Source organism: Bos indicus, chromosome 19 (genome assembly GCF_029378745.1).
Source record: "Bos indicus isolate NIAB-ARS_2022 breed Sahiwal x Tharparkar chromosome 19, NIAB-ARS_B.indTharparkar_mat_pri_1.0, whole genome shotgun sequence".
NCBI classification, from domain to species: Eukaryota; Metazoa; Chordata; class Mammalia; order Artiodactyla; family Bovidae; genus Bos; species Bos indicus.
Genome location: NC_091778.1, coordinates 25,241,238 through 25,252,225, shown reverse-complemented (window position 1 = coordinate 25,252,225; position 10,988 = coordinate 25,241,238). Strand labels below are relative to the sequence as shown.

At 41.4% G+C, this 10,988-nt stretch overlaps 1 protein-coding gene and 1 non-coding gene across 2 annotated transcripts; both read right to left on the bottom strand.

The window, feature by feature from the left end:
• Positions 1-5,034: 5,034 nt before the first annotated feature.
• LOC109573570 (olfactory receptor 1P1-like) lies at positions 5,035-5,994 on the bottom strand. Its single transcript, XM_019980819.2, has one exon. It carries the CDS (start codon positions 5,986-5,988, stop codon positions 5,035-5,037), a length of 954 nt encoding a protein of 317 aa, XP_019836378.2. The 5' UTR covers positions 5,989-5,994.
• Positions 5,995-8,560: 2,566 nt separating this feature from the next.
• On the bottom strand, positions 8,561-8,667 carry LOC139177803 (U6 spliceosomal RNA). The gene has a single exon (XR_011562272.1). It is a non-coding gene; the product is annotated as a U6 spliceosomal RNA (small nuclear RNA).
• Positions 8,668-10,988: the final 2,321 nt, after the last annotated feature.

Genomic DNA, 10,988 nt, shown 5'->3' with positions numbered 1-10,988 from the left:
TGACCTTTTCCAGTCCTGTGGCCACTGCTGACTTTTCCAAATTTGCTGGCATATTGAGTGCAGCACTTTCACAGCATCATCTTTCAGGATTTGAAATAGCTCCACTGGAATTCCATCACCTCCACTAGCTTTGTTCGTAGTGATGCTCTCTAAGGCCCACTTGACTTCACATTCCAGGATGTCTGGCTCTAGGTCAGTGATCACACCATCGTGATTATCTGGTTCATGAAGATCTTTTTTGTACAGTTCTTCTGTGTATTCTTGCCACCTCTTCTTAATATCTTCTGCTTCTGTTAGGTCCATACCATTTCTGTCCTTTATCGAGCCCATCTTGGCATGAAATGTTCCCTTGGTATCTCTAATTTTCTTGAAGAGATCTCTAGTCTTTGCCATTCTCTTGTTTTCTATTTCTTTGCATTGATCTCTGAGAAAGGCTTTCTTATCTCTTCTTGCTATTCTTTGGAACTCTGCATTCACATGCTTGTATCTTTCCTTTTCTCCTTTGCTTTTCGCTCTTCTTCTTTTCACAGGTATTTGTAAGGCCTCCCCAGACAGCCATTTTGCTTTTTTGCATTTCTTTTCCATGGGGATGGTCTTGATCCCTGTCTCCTGTACAATGTCACGAACCTCAGTCCATAGTTCATCAGGCACTCTATCTATCAGATCTAGTCCTTTAAATCTATTTCTCACTTCCACTGTATAATCATAAAGGATTTGATTTAGGTCATACCTGAACGGTCTAGTGGTTTTCCCTACTCTTCAATTTAAGTCTGAATTTGGTAATAAGGAGTTCATGATCTGAGCCACAGTCAGCTCCTGGTCTTATTTTTGTTGACTGTATAGAGCTTCTCCATCTTTGGCTGCAAATAATATAATCAATCTGATTTTGGTGTTGACCATCTGGTGATGTCCATGTGTAGAGTCTTCTCTTGTGTTATTGGAAGAGGGTGCTTGCTATGACCAGTGCATTTTCTTGACAAAACTCTATTAGTCTTTGCCCTGCTTCATTGCATATTCCAAGGCCAAATTTGCCTGTTACTCCAGGTGTTTCTTGACTTCCTACTTTTGCATTCCAGTCCTCTATAATGAAAAAGACATCTTTTTGGGGTGTTAGTTCTAAAAGGTCTTGTAGGTCTTCATAGAACCGTTCAACTTCAGCTTCTTCAGCGTTACTGGTTGGGGCATAGACTTGGATTACTGTGATTTTGAATGGTTTGCCTTGGAAACGAACAGAGATCCTTCTGTCGTTTTTGAGATTGCATCCAAGTCCTGCTTTTCGGACTCTTTTGTTGACCATGATGGCTACTCCATTTCTTCTGAGGGATTCCTGCCCGCAGTAGTGGATATAATGGTCATCTGAGTTAAATTCACCCATTCCAGTCCATTTTAGTTCACTTGTTCCTAGAATATCGACATTTACTCTTGCCATCTCTTGTTTGACCACTTCCAATTTGCCTTGATTCATGGACCTAACATTCCAGGTTCCTATGCAATATTGCTCTTTACAGCATCGGACCTTGGTTCTATCACCAGTCACATCCACAGCTGGGTATTGTTTTTGCTTTGGCTCCATCCCTTCATTCTTTCTGGAGTTATTTCTCCACTGATCTCCAGTAGCATATTGGGCACCTACTGACCTGGGAAGTTCCTCTTTCAGTATCCTATCATTTTGCCTTTTCATACTGTTCATGGGGTTCTCTTTTTAAGTAAAACTATAAATTTGCTAAGTTCTACTTTATAGTATTTTGCTTAGGACTTTTGTGTCTGTGATCATGAGGGATATTCATTTCCAGTATTCTTTTAAAAAAAGTAATAGCTTTGTCTGGTTTTGGTTTCAATGTAATGTTTGCCTCATAAATGTAGCTGTAAAATGGCCTCTCCTTTTCTGTTTCTAGAAGACAGAGTAGAATTTGTATTATTTATTCTTTAAACATTTTAGTTCTCCAACAAAAGCACCTGAGACTGGATGTTTTTCATTAGAATGTTTTAACTACAAACACAATTTCTTTAATAGCACTGAAGTTCAGGCTATATCTTTCTTCTGAGTAAGCTTTTGTAGTTTCTTTCAGGAAATTGACCTATTTTATGTAACTTATTGGAATAATGTGCACAGTATTATCCTATTTTTTCTTGGTCAGTCTTGCTAAAAATCCATTTATCAATCTTTCCAGTGACAGCTTTTTAGTTTGTTGAATACAGTTTTGCAATTCTTTATTTTGTTGATTTCTTTCACTATCTTTTTTTCTCTTCCTTGTCTCTTTAGGATTACTCTTCTTGCTTTGTCTCCAACTTATTATTCTGGATACTTAGGTCATTTGTTTTCAACTGTAGTTCTTTCTTAATAAGAGAAGGATGTCTCAGACACCACACAATTATCAGCCATTCTCATTTCTGCCACTCCAGGGGAAAACTTCTATGATCACTAGGAAGAAAGTATCTTAGTTTGTATTTCAAAAGTCTTAAAAGATTTAGAGAGTAACTAAATGAGTGCTCACCTGTTTTCATCAGCTCTTCATGCTGCTGCTGCTGCTAAGTCGCTTCAGTCGTGTCCGACTCTGTGCGACCCCAGAGACGGCAGCCCACCAGGCTCCCCCGTCCCTGGGATTCTCCAGGCAAGAACACTGGAGTGGGTTGCCATTTCCTTCTCCAGTGCATGAAAGTGAAAAATGAAAGTGAAGTCGCTCAGTCGTGTCCTACTCTTCGCAACCCCACGGACTGCAGCCTACCAGGCTCCTCCAACCATGGGATTTTCCAGGCAAGAGTACTGGAGTGGGGTGCCATTGCCTTCTAGCAGGGTTTTTTTTTTTTTTTTTTTTGCAATTGATTAATTTATTTTAATTGGAGGCTAATTACTTTACAATATTGTGGTGGTTTTGCCATACATTGACATGAATCAATGATGGGTGTACATGTGTTCCCCATCCTGAACCCCCCACCCACCTCCCTCCCCATCCCATCCCTCAGGGTCATCCCAGTGCACCAGCCTGAGCACCCTGTCTCATGCATTGAATATGGGCTGGTGATCTGTTTCACATATGATAATATACATGTTTCAATGCTATTCTCTCGAATTATCCCACCCTTGCCTTCTCCCGCAGAGCTAGCAGGGTTTTTAACTGCCATCATGGCACCCCATTGTAGCAGAGGTAGCTGATTTTCCCCTGATACAGGTTTTTGCTTCTTCCATACTAATATACTGTTAGCAGGGCATATGGGCACCAAGTATAATGAATACATTTCCCAGGCTCAACTGCAGCCAGTTGAGGCCAAGTGATCAAGTTCTGGCCGATAAGATATAAGGGGAAGAGGTACATGCGTTCTCCAGTTGACCTTTCCTCTTTCCTGTTGGTTGAAATAAAGGCTTATTGGCAGAAGTTTAACAGTCACCTTGGACCATAATATGGAGTCATTCTTTTAAAAAAAAAAAATTTATTTATTTGGCTGCACTGGGTCTCAGTTTTGGCATGTGGAACCTTGTAAATGTGGCATGTGGGACCTAGTTCCCTGACCAGGGATCCAACCTAGGCTCCCTGCATTGGGAGTGCAGAGTCTTAACCACTGGACCACCATGGAAATCCCTGGAACCAGTTTTTAAAGTTGGCAGAGAACCAAGACAGAGGCAGCCTGGATCTATGATGATTATGTAGCCAACATATCATGAGACTGTTTATTAGTACACAAGAGAAAAATAAATGCTCAATTTTCTTTTTATTTAAAAAATTTTTTTTAATTTATTTATTTCAATTAGAAGCTAATTACTTTGCAATATTGTATTGGTTTTGCCATACATCAACATGAATCCACCACGGGTGTACACGTGCTCCCAATCCTGAACCCCCCTCCCACCTCCCTCCCCATACCATCCCTCTGGGTCATCCCAGTGCACCAGTCCCAAGCATCCTGTATCCTGCATCGAACCTGGACTGGCGATTCGTTTCATATATGATATTATACATGTTTCAATGCCATTCTCCCAAATCATCCCACTCTCTCCCTTCAATTTTCTTAAAGCTACAATTATTTAGAGCTTCTCTCTTATAATAGCCAAACCATTATCATTTTCCCTACAAAATCCTGGTTAAGTAGGCAGGAAAATATCAATAATTTCATTCCACAGATGAGAAGACTAGACTTATACAAAGTAAAAGGAGGTACTTATGTTAGGATCCAGGTTGCCTGGGAACCACTCAGGACTCACTTTCCTTAGGAAACTGTGATGAATTTGTTCCATGGTCTTGACTTTAGACAATGTCTCTGCATTCACTCTTGGTCTTCATCTGGACTTGTGAATTTTATGCTGTAGAAATAAAAATCATAAGTTCCAACTGTCTTTGATTCAGTCTTGGCTGAGACTAGAGGGCACACATTTCAACACAAAGAACTTTGAGAGGACACAAGATTCCTTTATCTTCTCATTATAAACTGTTCATGAGCCTATTTACTGAAAATAACATAGATCATTCCTGCACTGCTGAGAGCTTTGTTCTAATGGTTGCAAGGATTTTTGATTCATAACCTTCATGTAATATTTATGTAATTTCCTCTTCTTATAGGAAAAAATACATTTGTTCACTGAAAGTTGTAAACTCTTTGCCACCCAATACTGACTTGCTACTATTTTGATCATGAACTACTTTCCATGACTTCACTGATCAACCTTTTTTTAAAGAGTATAGCTGCTTTACAATGTTCTGTTAGTTTCTTCTGTACAGCAAAGTGAATGGTCAACTTCTGATAAATTAGTATAAGAGGTTATGCAAACTTTTAGAATTATGAACATTGCAAAAGACATTCACTCCTGTGAAAAGTCATTTTATAAGCAAAATAAGTGGGAAAAAAGCAACTCTTAACAGATTAAAGAAAGATGAAAAGTCTTGATTTTCTTCAGTAATATCAAATGCAGGGTGGAGAGGCAAGGGAAGCAAGTGGCAATAAGATATGTATGTGGGATTTAGAAATGAGACACTTGAGGTAGAAATTTCTGTGATGTTCCTCGCTGAGGGGACAAAGGACACCTGCAGTTTCTCTGTAAAGTCACTGACCACAGGAGAAGGAGACTTTGCCCCTGAGAAGTCTCCCCAGGGCTCCCTGCATGTCCTTGTTCCGTAGGCTGTAAATGAAGGGGTTTAGCAGAGGAGTCACCACTGTGTACATGACAACAGCTGCTGTATCCTCTCCTATTGAACTGGAGGAAGAGGATGAGGGCCACAGATAAGCCCTGATCACAGTCCCAAAGAACAAGGCAACAACAGCAAGGTGGGCTCCACAGGTAGAGAAGGCCTTGTACCTTCCTTGGGCAGAGGGGACCCCGAGGATGGCTGAAACAATGCGGATATAAGAGACCAGAATGAGCCCAAAGGGGATTAAAATGACTGCTCCCCCCAAGAAGAGGAGCACACGCTCATTGACCTGAGTGTCAGAGCAAGACACCTTCATCAGGGGTCCCAGATCACAGAAGAAGTCGGGAATGATCTTCTTAGAGCAGAAGGAAAGTCGGAATATGAGGAAGGTGTGCGTCATGGCAACAAGACTCGTAAGGGTCCAGCAGGCAGTAACCGGGATGATGCAACACCGGCGGCTCATGACCATGGTGTAGTGGAGAGGGTGGCAGATGGCCACATAGCGGTCATAGGCCATTGTAGTTAGGATAAATATGTCCATGTCCCCAAATGTCAAGAAAAAGTAGAGCTGAGTCAGGCATTCTACATAAGAAATGGACCTGTTCTGGGTCTGGATGTTCACCAGGGCCTTGGGGACAGTGGTGGAGATGAAAAGGATGTCTGCACAAGACAGGCTGGCGAGGAAGAAGTACATGGGTGTGTGAAGACGCGTGTCAGTGCCAATGGCCAGGATGATGAGTAGGTTCCCAGCCACCGTGACCAAGTACATCCACAAGAAGAGCAGGAAGAGCCTGTGCTGCTGCTCTGGCTGCTCAGAGAGTCCCCAGAGGAGGAACTCAAAGACGCTGCTCTGGTTCCCTCCTGCCATGAGCCCAGAAGTCAGAGAAAGGAACTTTGGATGAGACTCACTAACCTTCTCTAAGCGTATTTCACTCTACACCATCCCTAAGGGTGCCAGTCTCTTAGTTCTAGAGAAGAAAAACAAGAATGATCTTAATTTACTTGTATTGATCACATACTATGTACACTAAACATTTTTACTGAAATCTACTAGATACAATATTCTAGGAAGTGTAGGAAACAGTTTAAGGAAGTTAAACTAGATTTCTTGGTTTATTTCTCTATATTCTGTTCTGTCCCAAATTTCTTTAGTTGTAGTTTCTTCTTGAGCTGTATTCACAGGAAAGTCTAGAACCCTTCATTCATTCATTCCACAGATATTAGGTACTAACTCTGGACCTGGTAGAGTGCTAGATAAATAAGACAACGATAATCCTTAAATTCAGAAAAATTTCAATTTAATGGGATAGACACAACTACCTCTTTTAAAATTCTATACAATTTTGATTCAGGGTTCCTCCACGCCTCCCGTTCAGCTGCCTTCAAATCACTCTCAGACACCAGACTTCATCCGGCCTGGTCTATCATGTCCAAAAGTCAACATTCTGAAGGCACAATCTATTATCTATTCTAGTGTGTCCATGTTCAGTCGCTCGGTTGTGTCCAACTCTTTGTGATGCTGTGGATTGTATCCTGCAAAGCTCTTCTGTCCGTAGAATTTTCCACACAAGAATACTAGAGTGGGTTGCTATTTCTTCCTCCAGGAGATCTTCCCAACCCAGGGATCAAACCCACATCTCTTGCATTGGCAGGCAAGTTCTTTACTACTTGAGTCACCAGGAAAGCCCTATTATCTGTTCCACCAGAAACCAATTTAATAATCAAATAGCTATTTAGTAAATATGTGTAATGGAGAAGGCAATGGCACCCCACTCCAGTACTCTTGCCTGGAAAATCCAATGGACGGAGGAGCCTGGTAGGCTGCAGTCCATGGCGTCACTAAGAGTCAGACATGACTAAGCGACTTCCCTTTCACTTTTCACTTTCATGCATTGGAGAAGGAAATGGCAACCCACTCCAGTGTTCTTGCCTGGAGAATCCCAGGGACGGGGGAGCCTGGTGGGCTTCTGTTTATGGGGTCGCACAGAGTCAGACATGACTGAAGCGACTTAGCAGCAGCAGCAGCAGCAAATATGTGAAAGATAACTCAAGTTATTATAACAACAAAGAAGAAATCATAATCCCTTTTGTCTAAAATCTCAAAATCTGGTTGGATGCACACACACACACACACACACACACATCCCTCTACTACAAAGCAGACTGAGGCAGAAAAGGAAGGCTTTCTAGGCTATATAAATGTACTTGTGGATCTTGTCAGTGGGCTAGGGAGCTGGAGATTTGAGCATAAGGTGGAGGTGGGATTCCAGGCTGAGGTAAAAGCTGGAAAGGGAACTAAGACCCAAATTCGAAGTATCTGGAATGGAAAGTAAAGGATCTAGAACTTAATTCTGTATGTTCAGAAGGCTCAGCCAGTAAAGAATCTGCTTGCAATGCAGGAGACCTGGGTTCAATCCCTGGGTCAGGAAGATTTCCTGGAAGAGGGCATGACAACCCACTCCAGCATTCTTGCCTGGAGAATCCCATGGACAGAGAAGCCTGGTGGGCTGTAGTCCATGGGGTCACAAAGAGTCAGACATGACTGAGCGACTAGGCACGCACACCAAGCTACTTGAGTAGGAAGTGATGTCAGTACCTGAGGAGGTCCAGTACATGAAAACCCTGTTCCTGTCCCATGTGTGAAACCAACTGAGGGTCAGACAAGGAGTCAGTCAGTCAGAAGGAGGGAAAAACATCACCTTTGTTGTTGAAAAAGACAAGGTTGCAGATTTTATCTTAGCTGTGTTCACTAAGTGACCTTTTTAATATACTTCCAAAATTAAATCTATTTCCCCTTTCATAGGCTCAGCTGGACAATCATGGGACTCCTCCATATGTTCAGTTCAGTTCAGTTCAGTGGCTCAGTCAGGTCCAACTCTTTGCAACCCCATGGACTGCAGCACGCCAGGCCTCCCTGTCCATCAGCAATTCCCGTAGTTTACCCAAACTCATGTCCATTGAGTAGGTGATGCCATCCAACCATCTCATCCTCTGTCGCCCCTTCTCCTCCCCCTTCAATCTTTCCCAGCATCAGGGTCTTTTCAAACGAGTCAGTTCTTTGAATCAGGAGGCCAAAATACTGGAGTTTCAGTTTCAGCATCAGTCCTTCCAATGAATATTCAGGACTGATTGCCTTTAGGATATTTCCTTCCATATGTAAACATAGATCAATTTTTTAAGCATTTGTACACCATTAAGATGTGAGAAGACAATCCACAGAATGTGAGAAAATTCTTGCCAATCATATATCTGATCAGAGATTTTTGTGTGGGGGCTTAATAAACATTTATTGGATTAATGAATAAACAGCAGGTGCTTAATATATCATCCAGGAATTAAAGAATATGTGAATAAATGTAATAGTTTATAATATTTCATTTTCCAAAGACATACTATGCCGATTTTCAATTTATTTTGCCATACTGGATAGATATCTTTTTAAAAATATGAAACATTTCACAAATTTGTGTGTCCTCCTCGCACAGGGGTCATGATAATCTTCTCTGTATGATTCCAATTTTACTATATGTGCTGCCAAAGTGAGCACTGACCAGAGATTTTTTTTTATCTAGAATATAAAAAGAACAATTACAGTTCTTTTAATAATAGAAAGAAAATTAACCCAAATTTAAAATGAGTAAAGGATCTTAATAGACATTTCTCCAAAGAAGGTATACAAATGAGCAATAAGCATACAAAAACTGTTCAATACCATTGGGCTTCAAGGTAATACACATCAAAACCACAAGATAGCACGTCACATCCTCTAGGATGACTAGAACCAATAAATAGGATAACAAGTGTTGTCAAAGATATGGAGAAATTGGGGTCCTTAAAAACTGTTCATGGGAATGTAAAATAGTTCTTTCCCTTTGCAAAACAGTCTGGAAGTTTCTCAAAAGGCTAAACGAAGAATTTTCATATGACCCAGCAATATCACTCTCAGGTATATACCCAAGAGAAATGAAAACATATGTCCACACAAAAACGTGTGCGCAAATGTTCATTGCAGCATTATTCATAATAGACCAAATCTGAAAAGGATCTTTGGGATTGGAATGAATTGTCAAATTTGCTGGCATATTGAGTGCATGCTAGTAAAGTAATGCTCATAATTCTACAAACCAGGCTTCAGCAATACGTGAACCGTGAACTTCCAGATGTTCAAGCTGGTTTTAGAAAAGGTAGAGGAACCAGACATCAAATTGCCAACATCTGCTGGATCATGGAAAAAGGAAGAGAGTTCCAGAAAAACATCTATTTCTGCTTTATTGAGTATGCCAAAGCTTTTGACTGTGTGGATCACAATCAACTGTGGAAAATTCTTCAAGAGATGGGAATACCAGACCACCTGACCTGCCTCTTGAGAAACCGATATGCAGGTCAGGAAGCAACAGTTAGAACTGGACATGGAACAACAGACTGGTTCCAAATAGGAAAAGGAATATGTCAAGACTGTATATTGTCACCCTGCTCATTTAACTTCTATGCGGAGTACATCATGAGAAATGCTGGGCTGGAAGAAGCACAAGCTGGAATCAAGATTGCTGGGAGAAATATCAATAACCTCAGAAATGCAGATGACACCACCCTTATGGCAGAAAGTGAAGAGGAACTCAAAAGCCTCTTGATGAAAATGAAAGAGGAGAGTGAAAAAATTGGCTTAAAGCTCAACATTCAGAAAACAAAGATCATGGCATCCGGCCCATCACTTCATGGGAAATAGATGGGGAAACAGTGGAAACAGTGTCAGACTTTATTTTGGGGGGCTCCAAAATCACTGCAGATGGTGACTGCAGCCATGAAATTAAAAGACGCTTACTCCTTGGAAGGAAAGTTATGACCAACCTAGATAGCATATTCAAAAGCAGAGACATTACTTTGCCAACAAAGGTCCGTCTAGTCAAGGCTATGGTTTTTCCAGTGGTCATGTATGGATGTGAGAGTTGGACTGTGAAGAAAGCCAAGTGCCAAAGAATTGATGCTTTTGAACTGTGGTGTTGGAGAAGACTCTTGAGAGTCCCTTGGACTGCAAGGAGATCCAACCAGTCCATTCTAAAGGAGATCAGTCCTGGGTGTTCTTTGGAAGGACTGATGCTGAAGCTGAAACTCCAATACTTTGGCCACCTCATGAGAAGAGTGAGTGTTTGGAAAAGACTCTGATGCTAGGAGGGATTGGGGGCAGAAGGAGAAGGGGACGACAGAGGATGAGATGGCTTGATGGCATCACTGACTCGATGGATGTGAGTCTGAGTGAAGTCCGGGAGTTGGTGATGGACAGGGAGGCCTGGTGTGCTGCAATTCATGGGGTTGCAAAGAGTCAGACACGACTGAGCGACTGAACTGAACTGAACTGAAAAGGATCATGAGCCTGCGAATGGATTAATAAAATGTGGCATATCCATACAATCAATCAGTGTTTGTCAATAAAAAGAAGTGAAGCACTCATCCATGCTAACACCATGCATGGATCTTGAAAACATTACACTAAGTGCAAGGAGCCAGATACAAAGAACAATGTTTTGTGTGATTCAGTTTACATGAAATATCCTAATAGGCAAATCTGTAGAGACAGAGAGCAAATTAGTGATTGGCTATTTGTCACCCTGCTTATTTAACTTCTATGCAGAGTACATCATGAGAAGCGCTGGGCTGGAAGAAGCACAAGCTGGAATCAAGATTGCTGGGAGAAATATCAATAACCTCAGATATGCAGATGACACCACCCTTATGGCAGAAAGTGAAGAGGAACTAAAAAGCCTCTTGATGAAAGTGAAAGAGGAGAGTGAAAAAATTGGCTTAAAGCTCAACATTCAGAAAACGAAGATCATGGCATCTGGTCCCATCACTTCATGGGAAATAGATGGG